The sequence below is a fragment of the Nipponia nippon genome, unplaced genomic scaffold (genome assembly GCF_047370975.1).
Source record: "Nipponia nippon isolate SJK-2023a ecotype South Korea unplaced genomic scaffold, ASM4737097v1 scaffold_2, whole genome shotgun sequence".
NCBI classification, from domain to species: domain Eukaryota; kingdom Metazoa; phylum Chordata; class Aves; order Pelecaniformes; family Threskiornithidae; genus Nipponia; species Nipponia nippon.
In genome coordinates, this window is record NW_028262336.1 from 84,028,973 (window position 1) to 84,046,264 (window position 17,292).

The 17,292-nt window shown below is 52.2% G+C and overlaps 2 protein-coding genes across 27 annotated transcripts in view; one reads left to right on the forward strand and one right to left on the reverse strand.

The window, feature by feature from the left end:
* Window positions 1-142: 142 nt before the first annotated feature.
* Window positions 143-15,270, reverse strand: LOC148055861 (uncharacterized). 7 transcript variants are annotated; one of them, XR_015705119.1, is made up of 15 exons: window positions 14,849-15,270; window positions 5,556-5,705; window positions 5,191-5,355; window positions 4,966-5,007; window positions 4,529-4,613; window positions 4,377-4,430; window positions 4,185-4,251; window positions 3,860-4,032; window positions 3,446-3,607; window positions 3,208-3,317; window positions 2,627-2,822; window positions 2,284-2,409; window positions 1,947-2,002; window positions 1,586-1,871; window positions 765-904 (listed from the first exon to the last, which is right to left on the reverse strand). XR_015705119.1 is itself a non-coding variant. In XM_087759099.1 (15 exons), the coding sequence occupies exons 1-14, from the start codon at window positions 15,268-15,270 to the stop codon at window positions 1,748-1,750; spliced, it is 1,932 nt and encodes a 643-aa protein (XP_087615225.1). In that variant the 3' UTR covers window positions 803-904; window positions 1,712-1,747. The 7 variants fall into 7 exon arrangements, 6 of the variants coding, with proteins under 6 accessions (XP_087615221.1, XP_087615227.1, XP_087615226.1 ...); XM_087759099.1 differs by having other exon boundaries at window positions 803-904; window positions 1,712-1,871; XM_087759095.1 differs by lacking the exon at window positions 1,586-1,871 and having other exon boundaries at window positions 143-904.
* RBM26 (RNA binding motif protein 26) overlaps window positions 15,189-17,292 on the forward strand; it is a 64,468-nt gene continuing 62,364 nt past the window's right edge. For all 20 annotated transcript variants that reach the window (XR_015705109.1, XR_015705113.1, XR_015705114.1 and 17 more), the window contains exon 1: window positions 15,189-15,321. Coding sequence is in view for 10 of the 20 variants with exons in the window: in XM_087759085.1 (XP_087615211.1) it covers window positions 15,251-15,321 (71 nt within the window). In the remaining 10 variants the exon portion in view is untranslated. The remainder of the gene's footprint in view (window positions 15,322-17,292) is intronic.

Below are 17,292 nucleotides of genomic sequence, written 5' to 3' on the forward strand. Positions count from 1 at the left end.
ATGCCAGCTAGGAGAGTTGCACCTGAATTTCCATGCTCTGCTGACTCCTGCACAATCATTGCAAGACCTGCAGATCAGCCGTGCAATTCCTTTCCCCTGTTGTGGCTGGCACTTGTATTTTGCCTTCTGAAAGGAGCCCGACCCCATTAGTCATCATCCGGGGCTCAACTATCAAAAGGACAGAGGCTATTGAAGTATCTGGAGCTTTGGGAAAAGCTGCTTTCCAAACTCTGGTTATGACTGACAGAAGGGGGTGTCTTTGCATCAGTCCAGAGAGTGCTGATCTGCAGAAGTAAGAAAGGCATGTTTTCTGTAGCTGATCTGGAGTTATTAGCCTAACTGAAACTGCAAGCTAGTCATGTGTGAGCAAAAATAATAAGAAAAGGTATTCTGCTGAGTGCTGCATCCAAGAACTTGCCCTGACCAAAGAGCAGCAATGGGTGCTCCCTTCCTGTATCGAGCAAGCTGGTTCAGCATCTGCTTGCTGAGAATGAGTAGTTGGAAAGAAAACCTGGAGGCTTGTATAGTACGGAACATGCTGTCCAGCATGTCCCTTGCGCCCCTCCCAGATGATATGCACCACCATGCGTCAGATGCTCCATAGAATGTGAAGTTCACGTGCCAGCTCCCCACCTGGGGAGACGTGCCAGCTGGTGGGCGTTTGCTCCCAGAGCTGAGGAGTGAGCCAGCAAGGCCTCCTGCGAGGGCTGGGATGGGTCTGAGGGCGGTGCGGGGCTGCTCCGCCTTAGTGGTGCACAGGTGAAATCTGCTGGCCAGAGCAGAAGGGCATGGTGCCTCTCTCCTCGCCTCCGCCGAGGTGGTGCGGGGGGGCTGCATCGTGGCCCTCGAAGCCCAGGTGTCAGAGCTCATCTGAGGAATCCAAGCAGCAAACGCAAATCGGCACCTACAAGGACAGAGTCAGCAAGCGCTGATGAAACCATGAGGGCAGGAACAGGCGGGACTTTGTCCCCCGTTCTTTGGGAAGTGCAATGAAAAGGGGTCGTTCCTGGCACGGGAGAGAGAGCCCTTACTGGGAGCGACTACGGTGTTGCTTTGGCCCCTTCCCAACACGTGCGATACCCTCAGAGCACTGCAAGTTGACAGAGATGTGCAGTGCCCTTTGCCAGGCAGTAGGGCTCGGCAGGGAGCCCCTGGGGAGCTGGGATGTGGTCCTTTCCAAAACGTGAGCAGCAGCATCCCTCACTGCCCCTTGCTAGAAACCCAGGTCTGAAGGCAAAACATGCTGCTTTTTTCTTGTTTGGATGTTTTTTTCTTCCCTCAATTATCTTAGGTGAAAGGTGAGCTTTTGAAGAAGTGCCAGTATCTCAGTGTCCGCAGCTACTTAGAACAACTCCTTGCTGTGTCTTTGGGATTCAGACAAGAGCAGCCAGTGCTGGGCTTGCCAGCTGACGTGAACAGAAAAGTGGGACTTTTTGCCTCTGTCTGGAGGTAGCGGGTCACAGAGCTCAAAATTGTGAGTCTTGTGACCTTGCTGGGGTGTCTCCTCAGCCTTGCACAAAGAGAGCTTCAACAAGTGCAAGAGGAAAACTGCCAGCACTGGAGTGGCACGTTTCTCCTGACATACCCGTTCTGCCCAGGGCAGGTGCATGCTTCCTCTCTGGCCCCATCTCTGTGCACCTCGCAAATATTGCCTGTACTCAGAGCAGAGTTAAGAGCTTTTGAAAGACGGACAGCAGAGTCTGCTATACACCTGGGCTCCTCGTTCTTCTTGCCTGCTTGGATTTCCTCAGTTGCCCATCCCTGCGAGCTGTTTCCAGCTTTCTCCTCTTCCTGCCTGGTTGCCCGTCGCTCCCCTTCTCTTCACAGGTTGGTTTTCTCTGTTTCCTTGTGAAGAGCCTGGCAACCTTTCCCTTCAAGAGTATTGTTAGACAGGTAAAGCCACGAAAAACATGAATCAGTTCTGCTCTTAATCTAGCTCACTTTACCTGCTCTCCTCAGAGGAGCTCTTCAGGTGTTCGCTTTCTGGAGCGACTAGAGGCACCTGCAATGGAAATGTAAAAGTTAACAGGTGGCAAGGACCTACGTGCCCAATTGCTCCCTTAGCTCGCAAAGGCAGATCCCTTGGATGGGCTTGCTCAGCTCAGCTGAGCCAGCTGTGGTGGGATCACCATGCACAAAGTGCCATGGCCAACCTGCACCAGCCTTACTCTGCACTGCTGCAGAGCTGCAGGCTGGTGCTGACCTTGCTTGCCCCTGCGGCAGCAGTCCCACCTTCTGAGGGGGGAGGCTTTGGTTGTCACGCTGTTTGCGGCCCTGACGTACCTCTGCGGTTTCTGCTTCTGCCCCTGGTGCTGGCGACTCCTCGGCCGGCGCAGCAGCAAGCCCGGCCACCTCCTCCTCAAAGAGTTCCCCGCGCCGCTCAATGAGGAACTCCACCAGCCGCGTCACCTGCACACAGCAAAGCATGGGTTTGCCCCTGGGTGGCTGCAAACAGGTCAAAGAGCCTTTCCCACTCCTGAGCCTGGCTTCTGCACAGCTGTGGGGCTGCTCTTCCCCACAGCTCCCCCACGAGCGCTTGCTGAAGAGAAGAGGCAGCCAAGTCCCTCTGAAGAGCAAAGCTCGCGTGGGCGCGGAAGGCTGTAGCCGGCTGGTAAACACAACGCACCTTCCCCGTCACCTCCAGCAGGACGTCCAGGGGGAGCGTGTGCTCCTCGGCTGGGCTCAGGAGGTTCGGCCCCACGCAGATGGCCAGGTTGCCGGCGGTCATCCTGCTGGTGGTGGAGTTCCTGCTGATGTTCTGGAGCAGGGACAGCAAGCTCTTGAGGAGCAGGAGGTTGGCCTTGGGCAACTTGCTGGCCACCCTGAGGGAAGAGGAAGACAACGGTAAGAAAGTAGACGTGGTCAACACGAGTCTCAGGCTGATCTCACCCAAGCCCACCTGAGGGAAGGCTCCCTGGCCACGCCTGGTCTACAGCAGCGGGACTGCCTTTGTGAGATACGGCCACCTCCTTCCCTCCCTGCCCTTCTGGCAAGAGTCCCTTCGTGGAGCGACCCCAATGCTTTTGGGAAGCGCTCTGAGGAGAGAAATGCTTTGCTGTGCCCCTTTCCCCCAGCCCCCCAGCCCCCAGCAGCAAGAGGTGGCTGGCAGAAAACACAGCTTTTTCAGGCAGGCTGTGGCTTTGCAGGCACGTCCCGGCCTCTGGCAGTCCCTGCGGAGCAGGCAGGCTGCTCACCACACTTACTTACTCTTTGAGGGCTGCCAGCCTCTCCTGCCTGCTGGTCTTCTGCAGGGCGCTCATCCACTCCTCATAGAGCTCGACCTGGAGGAGCTTGGAGGGGATCTTACGGAGGAAGTCCTGCAATGCCAAGGGCTCCGCGTGAGGCTTTGACCACTCCGGCTGGGAGCACAGGCAGCATCCCCGGCACTCTGGCTCACGAGCAGGCAGAGCCAGGAGGTGCCGGGGTCCAGGTGAGCGGGGTTCACCTTCAAGGTGACGGCCAGCAGGAGCACAGGCTGGCTTTCGAGGTGGACCTCCGCTCCGCTGTCGAGGGCCTCCCTGAGCTCGCGGGAGGCGCGCTCACCGGCCGCCAGCCGGAAGATCCCCTCCGTGGATGGCCCGTGCTCGTGCAGGAGAGCCAGCAGGTCCTGCAGGGCAGAGAGGAGGAGAGTTGCCTGGCTGGAGACAGGCCCTGGGACAGGGGAAGCTTCCTCAGGGGCAGGAGCAAGCGTGGAGGGCTCCGCAGCTCTCCCTGGGGCATGAGAGAGGGGTGGCTGGAGGTGGGGGATGTGAGGAGGAGGCAGCTTTGTGCCCGAGCCCCAGCCAGGGTCCCTGTGCTGGGGACACCGCCTCTGCGGAGGAGCCAGCGGGATGGGGCCCCCCTGGCCAGGCTTGCTTACCTGGATGGGCTGGGGCAGCGTGCCGTCCTGGCTGTAGAGAGCTGCCAGGGGCCGGCCAAAGAGAGCCCCGCTGCCGCCAGAGCCCGACTGCCCGGGTGCCTCTGCAGCAGCCGAGGTGCCTCGCCGCACAAAGGCCCAGGGCAGCCCCCTCCTGCTCCTGCGGGTCCCACCTGCTGCCAAGGCAAAGAGAGCAAAGAGTCGTGGAGGAGAAGCGCCAGGACGGACGTGCCCTGCGGGAAGGGCAGCAGCAGCCCCAGTGCAGCACGAGCGCCCGTCTGCGAGAGGAGGAGAGAAGGGCCACCCTGCCCGTCTTCTCCAAACTCACCAGCCGAGTGGGCGCGTCCACCTTGGCTGCCAGAGGGGACGGGTGGTGGCCGCTGCTCTGCACCAGCCTGCAAGAAACATGCTGTGCTCCCCAAACAGCCCCGAGCAGAAAGGGCCCCTGGCGAGCTGCATCGGCCCCTGGCCATGGGTGAGAGGTGGGGACGGCCGAGATTGCACCGGGAGCAATCCTCACCTCTGCCTGGCCCTTGATCAGCCTCTCCAGGCTGCTGGCGTGGAGTGTCGTCGCCTGGCAAAGGGGAAAAGAGCAGAAGGTCAGAAGCGATGCAGCTGATGCTGGGCTGGAGCAGCACAGGGGGGCAGAGCAGAAACAGGAGGGACACTCACAGCATTGCGGGCGCTCAGCTTCTTCAGCAGGAGCTTGATGGAGGGCAGCTGGGTGACCTGGGCTCCCTCCGCTCCTTCTGGTGGCCTGTGCATGGGGAAGGGGCAGAGAAAGAGCAAGCGTGAGAAGAGCCAAGCTGCCTTTTCCCTCTCCTGCCAGCTCAGGGAGCACTTCCAAGCTGCCCCGAAGCAGCTGGGTAGCGGCTGGCAGCGGAGCAGAGAGCAGCGGCAGTGGTGAGGACGGGGCTGGGCAGGTGTTGGCTGGACACAGCTGGGCGAAGCCGCTCCACCAGCTCTGGCCGCTCAAGAGCTGCCCGCAGCCGTGGGGGCACGTCTCCCCAGCTGGGCAGCGGGGTTTTGGCATCGTAGGACGATGGCTGGAGCCTCCCCCCGTGATGCGAGCAGGGGCCCCCCAGGCTGCGCTGCCAGGCAGGGCTTACCCAAGGAGCGCGCTGACCCAGAGCTCCTTCACCGCGCGGGAGCTGCAGAAAGAGAGGAGAAAGAGCCTGAGTGGCCGCTGGTCCCCAGCCTGCGGGCAGAGGCGAGCGCCGGCACAGCCCTGCCCCGTGGGGACGGCCACAGAGGCAGGAGGAAGCCCCGTGGGGCAGGACAGAGGCGCTGCCCAGCCCTGCCGTTGGAGCGTGGGACGAGGCAGCGAGACTCACGGGAAAGTGAGGACGCAGGAGCCGCAGGGCCAGACGAGGACGAGGGAGCTGGTGTGCTTGCCTTCCTCCTCCTCGGCGACGTCCCCAGCCGCCCCCTTGCTGCTGCTCAGCACCTGCAGCTGGCCCAGGGCCAGGCAGAGCTGCGGGCGCGGGGCGCTGCCACGTCTGCAGAGAGGAGCGGCAGGGAGTGACCTGGGGGTGGCCGAGCCCGCTGGCTCCCCTCTAGCATCCACCTGCCACGGGTGTGGCCATGGCTGCATCCAGCAGCAGGGTGGCGGGGGCCTGGGGCTGCTCCTTGGCTGTCCCTGCCCTGATACCAGGGCCAGGGCTTGGCAGGAAAGGCAGCTGGGGTCTTTGAGCCTTACTTGGGCTTGGCGATGACCAAGGCGTTGCCGAAGAGGAGGAGGTCCCTCTTCCTCGTCGCATGGCCCTGGGTCACCCGCACGCGCTGGCGCAGCCGCGGCTCGGGTGATGCCGGGACGGGCGCGCACTGCTGCTCGGGGTCAGGGTCATCCCTGCAGAGCAGAGGGGCATGAGCGAGGCAGCTGCTGCGGGGCCCGGCTGTGCCGGCGTGTCCCCGAGGCGCAGGGGAAGCCTACCTGGAGCCACGGCAGCAGTTCACCTGGCCCATCCCGCCGAGGCCAGGAGAAAGCTCCCGTGGGGCACGCTGGTGGGGCTCAGGACAGTGCCAGAGGCTGCCAAGGGGGTCGCGGTGCCAGGCAGTGCTGCTGGGCAAGAGCTGGACTCTCCCCAGCGCCGCTCTGTGCTGGCACAGCGCCGTCCCTGCAGGCACTGGTGCGGTTGCCGGGCCAGCGCAGGGCCAACAAACACAGCATGCCATTGTGACCCCAAGGGGGTCGGCGGTGGGGGAGGGGCCCTGGGGGCTCTCCCCAGTATGCCCGTGCCCCTCTCGTACTGGGGAGCCCAGACCTGGGCACAGCGCTGCAGGCACGGCCTCACCAGCGCTGAGCAGAGGGGAAGGCTCACCTCCCTCCGGCTGCTGGCAACGCTTTGCCCAGCGCAGCGCAGGGTACCACTCGCCGCTGCCTTTGGGCAAGGGCACCTTGCTGGCTCCTGGTCAACCTGGTGTCCACCAGGACCCCGGGACCTGTTCTGCCCTGCTGCTTTCCAGCAGCTCTGCCAAGCTGCTTTTGGTCACGAGTACGTGTGGGTGTTTCCCAGGATGCTCCGTGCCCGTTCCGGTGCCCTCCGCACTCTCTTTCCGCACCCTCTTTCTGCAGGTCTCCCAGCGCCACTGCCGTGAGGGTGAGAAGGGCATGTTTCCGCCAGCCAAAGCAGTGGTCCAGGTGGCAAGGCTCTCTCTTGTTATGGGGCAGGGAACAAGAGGATGCACCCTGGGGACAAAGTCCAGAGACGGGAGTTCCCTGAACTCCAACTTTTTAACGCCAACTTTGTTCTTCTTCACCCACTGTCCAGGTAGCGGGTGGTGGTGGCACCCTCACGGAAAGCTAGAGAGGAGTTTGGCTTTGCCGGCTGCAATAGGAAGAGCAGCCACATAGCTGCCGCCTTGAGCGAGCAGCGTCTCAAGGACAGGGAGAGGGGAAACTCCCAGCAGCAGAGCAGGCCCCAACAGTGCAGCCCAGGGGGCTGCAGACACGTCCTGCCCGCTTCCCACTCTTCCTGGAATGCTTGAGACGGTTGGCAGAGCGAAGAAAGCCGTCCTGCCTGCTCGAGTCAGACCTGTTGTCTCTTTGGCTCCAGTCCTATGAAGCAGAGTAAGGAGAAGCTAAAAACCAAACCTCAAGCTGTTGTCTTTGTGCCCTTTTTGAAATTATACTTGAGTCACAAAAGGGAAGGACTTGACCTCCCCAAGTAGCTGGATTTTACTCTCTGCCTAGCTGAGGTTGCAGGTGAATAACACAGTTTCAGCTCTGTATCCTATTCCTCTGGAATTGGTTCCCGCTTTGCTGGTTTTCAGGGAACCCTAAAAATGAGACCTCTTGAAGTGTGATCAGTTGCAAGGTGTTGATTAGAAGAGAGGTACCTTTTCAAGGAAATCCAAATCCTCCACTGGCAGAATATAGTGAAATACTGAAAAATCAAGGAAATCAGCTTCCCAGTGTGGCAGAGCACTAGGTAGGGAGCAGAACTAGTAACTGCCAGCTGGTTTTGGGGAAACAATGCCTAAGTATTCTTGAACTAGTATTAGGCTTTATTAGACATAATGGGCTGAAAATGCAGTAAAGAACCACAAAGTGGCAGAACTAATATCATCCTTGTCCATAATGAAAGCATAAAAGAATATAGGTCCTCAAAATCTCCCACAGCATGCACGTGTCACTGCCTTGCTATGCCTTGCAGTTGGCTGTATTGAGAAATACAGACCAATACTGCAATACAGAGTCTATCTTCCTCCAAATGTTAACTTTCTACTCTTCTGACATTTTGGGTTATGCTCTTCGCCATTCCGCAAGTCCTGCCAGAAAACCCTGCTCCAGCATGGGTTCCTCTCTCCACGGATGCACAGGTCCTGCCAGGAGCCTGCTCCAGTACAGGCTTCCCACAGGGTCACAGCCTCCTTCGGGCATCCCCCTGCTCTGGCATGGGGTCCTCCACGGGCTGCAGGTGGATATGTGCTCCCATTAACCTCCATGAGCTCCAGGGGCTGCAGGGGCATCTCTGCTCCAGCGCCTGGAGCACCTCCTCCGCCTTCTTCTTCACTGACCTTGGTGTCTGCAGGGTTGTTCCTCTCACGTATTCTCACTCCTCTCTCCAGATGCAATTGCGCAGGTTTCTTCCCCTTTTTAAATATATTATCGCAGAGGGGCTACCAACGTCGCTGATGGGCTCGGCCTTGGCCAGCGGCGGGTCCGTCTTGGAGCCGACTGGCATTGGCTCTGTCGGACATGGGGGAAGCTTCCAGCAGCTTCTCACAGAAGCCACCCCTGCAGCCCCCCCGCTACCAAAACCTTGCCAGGCAAGCCCAATACACCTCCACAGCATGACCAAGAAGAAACAATGTCTGTGCTCCCTCTTCTGGCTCTGCAGCAGCATTGACCTAAGCAAATCCTAAGTATGCCGACATGAGGGTTGAGGCCTGTGCACAACAGAGAGAACAAAATCGTAAAGCACTGTACTGTTTCAGCTTCCTTAAAGAGAAAAATTAAAAGTTGATTCAAATGGAAATTAAAAAGGTTCAAAAAATATTTTGTTTCCAAACTTCCTGAAAGTTTTTTCCAAGATCTGACAGTTGAAAAATACAAAAATGCCTTGCACAATGGACGACAGCACTTATTCGATATTTGTAAAACTGCAGCAATTTTTAATAATCCAATCAGTACATTCTGCCACTTGTGATTATTCTTTTCATTTACTACAAGTTTGGTTATGATCTTAGACAGCTGAGGCATCTCGGAGGCAAAGGAGGTTCATACCATGGCTCAGGAATGCCTTACCTCCAGCATGGTCTATCCTGCACAAATGCTGGCTCGGAAAAATACTTTTTCCCTGCGCTTGTTCAATTTAAAGAGAAGATGGGCTGAGCGTAAGGGGTACAGGAAGGGCAAAATCAAGATCCTGCTTGCTTCCTCCTATGGTTTGTGTATGACTAACATCTGAAATGGAAAGGATACTGTCTCTTCTGTTTCTGCATAGGATTGGCATAGCAAAATACACTAGACAGCACCAACTCAAAATCTGCCACTCTCCAGGAGTCAACAGTCCACGTGCTGTTCAATGTGGCCCAAAACTGTAGGCTTATGGCTAAAAATGGGGCAGAGCATTAGCTGGTGTATAAGACACACAGTAGACAGGAGTTTGGAAATAACATTTGGGATGGACTTACTTAATTACTAGGAAGCCACCCTCTCTTCCCCAGCAGTAAATCCCACACACGGAGCATCTGCTTTGTGACACAGAAGCTGAGACCACAGCGCCGTCATCAGCATCACAGCTGCCTCCAGCCTCGGCCAGGCTCAAGGAGCCACCATCTTCCTGCAAGGCACAGGGGCCTCGCGGCTGCCTCCATCACAGTGGTTTCCCCAAGGGAATTGGGGAATGTGGTTGGACGCTTACCCCCATGTGCAGGCACAAATCCAGGTGTGGCTCTGCCCCGTAATAGTCTGCTTGCGCAGACCAGCGTGACACAGTTGGTACTTGCTGACTGCATTACAAAGATTTCTGGAAGATGAAGATCTGCTGGTTGGTGTCATAAAGGCAGAGTTATGAGCTATGTCTTTCCTGCTCCACCGCATTTTGGGAAGAAGATGAGGTATTAATTACACCCTGGGCCCTCTCCCAGTCATCCTCCCCATCGGCACAAGCAGGGGCTAAGCTTAATTTTGCTGCCATTGGCAAAGTGGAGTAATCCTGTCCCTGCGCTAGTACCAGCTAATGAGCAAGCACAAATAAGCTGTCCTTGTGTTACTACAAGCTAACGAGGTTCCACAACACGAGCATCTTGTATCACAAAACTGACCCATTTTACTTCTTAAAACACAAGGCCATTTAGAGATATACAATATAGACTTAGCATAGTGTGACTTCAGAAGTGTGATGTATGTTGTTAAATATCCGCTACTGGTAAAGTTTCTATATTTAAACAATAATAAAAAACACTGAGTTTGTAGATTTGACTTCTGACTGTAACAACTTGTTCTGACCTTGGCTTTCAAGAAAACTTGTTTAACAACTGTTCATGTCAGTTCAAAAAAGCAATGCTGAATCCTATGACTTGCAATCTCAGGGTAAATGCTACATACACCAGCTACAAATACCTAAAATCCCTGTGGCTTTGGGACACTCTGCCAAAAGCCTTTCACAGAATCACAGGATGGTTGAGGTTGGAAGGGACCTCTGGAGGTCATCTGGTCCAACCCCCTGCTCAAGCAGGGCCACATTGAGCCCTTTTCTCCAGCTGTATCATCTATCTTCTTCCTGCAGCAACAGAAGCAGGAGAGATACACAATCCCATGGCTTAGGTCTGTTGTACAGAAAGACCACGGTTACAGAAAGTTGTCTAATGTCCACAGCGTATTTCATGATTAAATTTTTGTGGTTTCAAGATGAGAGGAAGACATTAGATCTTCTTTAAGATCCTTCTGCTCTGAGAGCTTTTACAGGCCCCAGTTTTTAAGTGGCAATGGCTCAGTTTGATTCAATTCACTATGCAGGAGTCAACAGTAAAAAAGCAAAGGACTAAACATTCATATAAACATTGATCTTTTTGAGACAGACACATAAGTCATACGAAGCTGACCTGCTGCTCTGTTGAAGCACTAGTAGGTGTATTTATGGGGAAAGGCAGAAGTGCCTCAGCTTTCAGATGCTCAGGAATTGATAGACATTAGCTATTTGTGAAGGACAGAAGGGCGAGTCTTCAGGTCTGGATCCATTCTGTGACATTGTACTCAAAGCTCCTATTGATGCCTCCTGAGATGAAACTCACTATAGAGTAGACAAGGAGTAACAGGAGGAATATCATGACCACTTCTACATGGAACAAAGGCAGTACATCTACAGATGTAGAGATGAACACCTATCCATATCTAAATAGCAATGAACAGCAAACCTCAAAATTCAGTGAAACTACGAACCAAAAATCTGAACAACACACAAAAATGTTTTTGTTCCCATCAAGCCATCCTGATGCCATCAAGTTTCATCAGCCCTGCCGTTTTAGCCTGTGCTCTGATGCTAAGGGCCGTGGTACGCTGCAAGGAGATGGAACCCTTGATCTCCAGATCATCCACTCAGACACATCTGAGGCCTGTAATGCTTAAATACTTTTTCTGGGAGACACTAGGGGCCTCAAGTCTGGAACTGGTGGATTACATCCGCTATGCAAAACCAGAATCACATTTAACACTAGTAGAAAACCTACAATCAGAGATGAATGTTTAAATCCAATTGCAAATGCAATCACATTTTCCTAAATAAAAAGATGAAGCATTAGAAGGATAGATTGAAGAACTTCATAACGCCATAGACCAGCCTGGCACCTTCAAAAAAATTAAACTCACTTGAAACAAACAAACAAACAAAAAAAACCCAAACATACAAACAAACAAAAAAGAAGAAGAATTAACCTTTTTTCTGTATGACATAAACACTGACTGATGAAGGTAGAATAGGTCTGGCAAAAAGATGGATGTGCCCACAAGTTATTCTCTTCTACAACTACTTTTTGTATTAAAAATGAAAGGGACAAACCTGAGTTAAAAAGAGATCTATGGACATTTAAGAAAATGTCAGCTTTCAAAGAAAAATCTTTGACACTTAAAAATTGCAGCTTTACACATTGACAAAGATTGCTTATGAGCACAAGACCAATGGCTTTGGAGAGGCGTCAGTGGAAATAAAATCTCAGAAATCTCAGGAAGGATTGGTATCTCTGTCTTGGCTGGCAACATTCAGCTCTCACGTGAGCAAGTGAAACAATAAAAATGTGAATAAATACAACCCATTATTTTTAGACATCAAAGGTCACTAAATTGAGTTAGATAAGGCTACTGCAAACTAAGTGCACAGCAAACCTATGAACTTTGGGGGTTATTATATATGAAACCATCTATACTACTCTGAAGAACTTAGCAAAGTTTTTATAAGCCAAAAGGGCTATTAGGAATCTGTAATTCTGATGCATGAATAAAATTAGGGAATTAGTTTTGTATTACTTTATTAACAGAACAATTTATTTATATTTTAAGATGATTGATGTTAAAATGCACTTTTTATATTAATCCACAGACTATAGATGTCTATTTTTGTATTTTTGAGATTTCTATTATTAAGTTCTTATTAAATGTTTGGTATCCATAGATCATCTACCTGATACAGAATGTCACTATCATTTAGCAACAGGATTTTTTAAATGAAGGTGTTAAATTGTTGAAACCTAAGGAGAGCGTGTTCAATTCTTCTTTTGCTGCTTTCCAATCTTTTCAAAGATTCATTTTTTTCTTTGTTATCTTCTTCATGGGTTTAATTGTACAGGTAGGGAAGACATTTAGGGTATGTTTTATTTTCCCTTGGACAGTTCATGAATTTTACATCAAACAGCTACAGGAGAAATAGAAACTTATTTGTCTCACGGAAATACGGCATTGTAGAAGTTAATAATTACTTTGACCCTTTGCACAGATTCTCTATTAACTTGCATTAAATGAAACATGATCTTCAGGATTTTTTCAGTTAAAGTCCTGATTTCACTTGTCACTAAAGTTTGATTTAAGTAAAAACTATTCCTTATTTTGTGTTTTTAAAATTGTTATTAAGAACCTGAAGATGTTGTGTCTTAAATAGAAATCACCTTATGTATAGAATTCACTTTATATTTCAGAGGAAATGGTTTCCTCAGATCTCATAGTTTTCCTTTGTATTCCTCTAATTCCTGCTGTGAAATGAAATGAAAATTGCCTGAAAGATGCTACAGAACATTGTCGTCACTTCTGAAGACGTGGGATCTAAATCTTTATAAGGCCTTAAGATTTCAAGTCTGCAAACTCTTAGAACCGGGAATGCCAGCAGCTTTTATTTATTTATTTATTTAATATAGTTATTCTGAATAGCGCCACAGAAGAGTGGTAACACCACACTTCTATCAACACAGTAATGTTCAAAAATTACTACATGCAGACAAGTCTTACTCAGTGCATAAAATGTATTCATGAAATCCTTTTGCTGATCACAAATTTCATTTGCTTACAGCACTGTGCTTCTGAATGGCTGGAAAGCAGTTTAGAATGAAATGTCAAACACAGAGAAGTTGCTACCATGATTATATCCATACATTTTATGTAGGGAAACCTTAGAAGCTGTGTTTTCTTGCTGGCCATTGCATATTCAAGGATCAAAGGAAGTTACAAAGATGAGAGTGAAAGGGACTGACACAGTGCTTGCCTGAATTATTTCCACTAGACACTGGCTTTTGCAAAGGATTAAGGGCCAGATCCAAACCCAAATTTAGATTCTTATCACAATGCCTGATTTCTATGTGCCTGTCCCTTCAAAGACCCATCAGAATCCCAAGCTTAGTGTCCCTTTTTATGTGTTCAGGGGGAGTTAACTTACAAGTTGGTGACTGTGAGCCAAGGACTTTTTAGATGTCTACAGAACAGTCCAGAGAATTTCAGGCTCTGGTGATTTTCTGTCTACAGCCTGGATGTGCTGTTCACTCTCCACTACGCAAGGAAAGCCAAGTATATCTTGTAATTGGGAAGTCCTCACTGAAGTACCTACTAAGATGGCAGTTTATTTTCTTGGCTTGCTACACTCTCCAGTTTTCAACAAACTTTCAAGAATGATAATTAAGCCACAAATAATCGTGTGCAGGCAGCCTTAGCCTCCTCCAGCTCTTATTTAGCTGCCTCAGATACTGGATTTCTTGGCAGTCTTTCTGCTGAGGTCAAGTGCTTCTCAGTAGCATGCAAAATTGTAACTAAGGGTCGTAATTGTCAATGTCCCTTGCTTTGTTACAGATGCAATGAAGTAAAGTTGAGCTTTTTCAAACAGAAGTAAGTCCTAGCAGTCCATGGTGGGTTTCCATGGGCAGGATGAAGCTGGGGATGGATCTTGAAGGAGTTCTCATGCCGGGACAACAGCCAGGCATCTCCCTTATATCCAAACACATCTTCTCATCTTCACTCCAGCTCTCTAGGGATCCCTCTGCTGTTATCCTGAGTCCGTGTGAGAAAGGTAGGACTTCAGGATGCTCATAAATTGACAGGTCAGCCAAGAACACAGCTGCCATCTAATCTAACCTGATTACCTGAAGTTCCTCTCTATTTGAGAAATTCAGGCAGGCTGCTCAGGAGCCATCCACTCTGCCCCAAGAAAGGCAGAGTGAACGCTTTGTTTGAAATACTCGCCTTTGTTCACTGACTGTGCAAAATGCCTCACTCAGGAGCTCAGGTGAGACACCAGTCTTTTGTAAGCCCACCAAACCGACTGAGGTAAATTCACCGCAGACATTTTCTTTCAGTGTTCAGATAACCCAGGGTACTGGCGAAAGCAGCGGCTTGCATTAACTTTTCACGGCAAGGCCCCGCACCGGTGGGCACTGGTTTTCGGGGAGCCAGTCCATGCGGCCCCACCGTGGTTGCCTCTGGGGGTGACTGAGCAGCCGTGTGGGCTCAGCTCCTCCGTCAGATCCACCTTGCGGGGCCTGAGCCGGCCAGGGAACCGCCACGGGCAGGCCGCTGTCAGCCCCCGCCGGCCCACAGCAGGGCCCCATCCCACCCTACGCGGGGCCGGCGTCGGGAGGACACAGGACTTTTCTGCCAACTCCCATGTCTTCAGGGAATTTTTTTACTCCGACCTTTTTTTCCAAAAAACCAAAAACCTTTTATTTTTTCTGTCAGTTGCAAACATTGACGGGAGTTCGCGCCACGGGGGAGGGAGCACTCGCTGTGCCTCCCTTCCTGCTTCTGCCAGGGCGCGTTTCCTTCTCACAGCACCCTCCCGGCTCCCCGGGAGGCCGGCGGACCGCTCTCCCCTCTACGGGAGGGCGGCGGCGGGCGGCGGGCGGCGAGAGGCCGCTCCCGGCCGCACCCACCCGCGTCCACGCGGATGGCCGCCCCAGCCCGCCCCGCCGCCTCCCCTCCGCGCCCCGCCCCGCCCGGCCTCCCGGCAGCCCCCGCGCGCCGCCCGTTCTCGCGAGACTCCTTATTCTCGCGACAGCGGGGCGCCGCCATCTTACCTGCTTGCTCGCTCGCTCTGTCTGGCTCTGCGGCTAAGGGGAGAGGGGGGGCGGTGCGCTTGGGAGCCGCGCTCGGGGCCTGTCGCTCGTCGGGCCCGTCGGCCGCGCTGCCCCCGCTGCTGAGGCGGGGGGGAACCGCGGAGCGGCCGGACCGCGCTCCCCGGCCAAGGAGCGGCGAGAGCGGGGCCCGCAGGGAGCAGCCGCCGCTCGGCTGGTTCCGCCCCCTTCGTGGCGCTGGGCCTCCGGCCCCTGCCAGGCGGCCTCTGCCGAACGGGAGGCGGCCGCGGACTCGGCGGGTGGGGGGAGGCGCGGCGGGAGCCGGGGTCCCGGCCGGCGGGGCGGCGCGGACCCCGCCGCCGTTGCTGGTGCTGCCGGGGAGGCGGGGGGCCCGGGCCGCTCTGGATGGTGGTTAAAATGATCATAGAAAACTTCGAGGCGCTGAAATCCTGGCTCAGCAAAACCTTGGAGCCCATGTGAGTAGTCGCGACCCTTCCTCTCTCCCCCGCCCCCTCCAAAATAAACCTTCCCTTGGAAAAGAGGGGGATCGGCAGGGGAGGGGAAGGCTGTGCCGGGGAGGCCCGTGGGGGCGTCCCGGGAGGTGCCCTCCCAGCGCCCTTCTCCCCCGGCCCTCTTCTGTGGGGGCCCTGCGCGGGGCTGCGTCGTTGCCCCGCTCTGCCGGCGCCGTCCTCGGCGGGGAGGCAGCACCGTCTTTCTCCGGAGGATGCAGCTTCCCCCCCTAGCGACCGCATTCGTCTCTCCCTTTGTAGCCCAGGGTAAGCGGGAGATAATGTGTCTGCGTGTGCAGCTCGCTCTTCCCTGCTATCAGCCCCCATAGAGGCCGGTTTAACAACCAGGGCCTGCCGCCCTGTCCAGTGACCTTCTCGGAGAGAGCTCAGGTGCCATTAGGGCCTTTTCCAGGATCCTCGGATCTTTCCAGTGGCATTTTCCATAGACTCGTCGCACGTCATTCTCGGTCGTTTTGAATATTTGACGCTGTCTTGTTTCCCTCCCCCCGAATAAAAATTGCATCAGTAGAGCCCTTGGGAGTAGCAGCCCCAGAGAATAATTTGCCTATTTGTGAATACCTGCTTGGCCTCTAAGCATAACATTCATGTGAGTAATTGGGGCTCTTCTGCAAATAGTCCATGTCTTCCTTCTCTGAATGATATTTTAGTAGAACTGAGACATGAACTTGGTTTTAAAGGTTTCATCTTCTGGAAGTATGGTGTCTATATAGACGTTTTAGATCAAGCCATACACTTGACTTGTCATTCTGAAACACCATTTTAACATGTCTGAATTAAGTTGCTGGAGCTTCATTTGAGTCAGTAGAGCTAGAACTTATAAATTAATTCTGGTATTAACTTTTATTCTGAGACGTTTGACTACTGTCAGTTTTACTCTGATGCTATCAAATAGGAAAAAAAGTCTGCTTTATGGCTTCCATAGTCATTAGTTAAGTATATGTATGTACATGTATAGTTTATATGGCTTATGCTGAAATAACTTGAATAGGTTATAAAATGCTGGGACATTTTTAGGAGAGCTTCACTTGTGTTTTGGGGGGGGTGGGGGGGTGGTCTTTTTCCATAGGGCCTAATCCAAACCACACTGTAATAGATGAGTCTTGAACTTAATTTCAGTGGACTTTGAATTAGGCCTGCAGCACATCGCGCTGAGTGCCTTTATATAAGAGGTTTGACTCTTAAGACTGTGGTAGGTTGGGGTTGTTTTTATTTGAAAAAAAAGAATGCATCTTCTTCTTGTAAAGGTGCAGTTTTGGGAAGGTGAATTAATCTTCCTCTTGGGTCAATGTAAGGTAACATTAGAATAACGGAGCACATTGGTAAGGTAATATTAGAATAACAGAGCACGTTATGTTCTGTGGTAATAGATCCAGGTAGTCTGCTGGTGCACAATGCTCCATTAGTCTCTGGATATGTTCTTGCATGAATATTCTGTTAATGGCAATCAGCAGTTTGATATCAGTATTTAGAGTGTGCTGGCCAAAAGACTTGGAACAGGCGATATTTAACTTCAGAAGATCTTGTCATTTCCAAAATACATGCCGGTAATTTGAAATGATATATCATACACGCTTACCTCTCAGTTGGTCAACAGCTGAAGATCGATATGTTAGCTTCAAACAGTTTACAAGGAGCATTTTTAAATTCTGTGAAATCTGAAACTGGAAGTCCGCTAGTGGTGTTTACAGGAAGGCTTCAGTTGACTTCAAAATCCGTTTTAGTAAATACATTAGATTCTTTTGATTTAGCAGATCTGTATCCACAATTCATTTATACTGTCTTCTGCTTTTTCTTGAGTTATGCATCAGGAGCTGAAGTTTTAGCTTTCACCAATGAATAATAAAAGCTTCCTATTCACAATATAAAAAGTACCGGAAGTTTACCAGATACTATTTAGCTGGAGGTCAGTATGGTTCC

What these genes read in the sequence shown, in the direction of transcription:
- LOC148055861 (XM_087759095.1), bottom strand. Translation starts at nt 15,270, where the DNA reads ATGATCATTTTAACCACCATCCAGAGCGGCCCGGGCCCCCCGCCTCCC. An exon ending in TTGGTCATCGCCAAGCCCAA is followed by an intron (nt 5,356 to 5,555) that starts GTAAGGCTCAAA and finishes TCCTCTCTGCAG; the next exon opens with ACGTGGCAGCGCCCCGCGCC. An exon ending in AGCTCCTCTGAGGAGAGCAG is followed by an intron (nt 905 to 1,946) that starts GTAAAGTGAGCT and finishes CTGTCCTTGTAG; the next exon opens with GTGCCGATTTGCGTTTGCTG.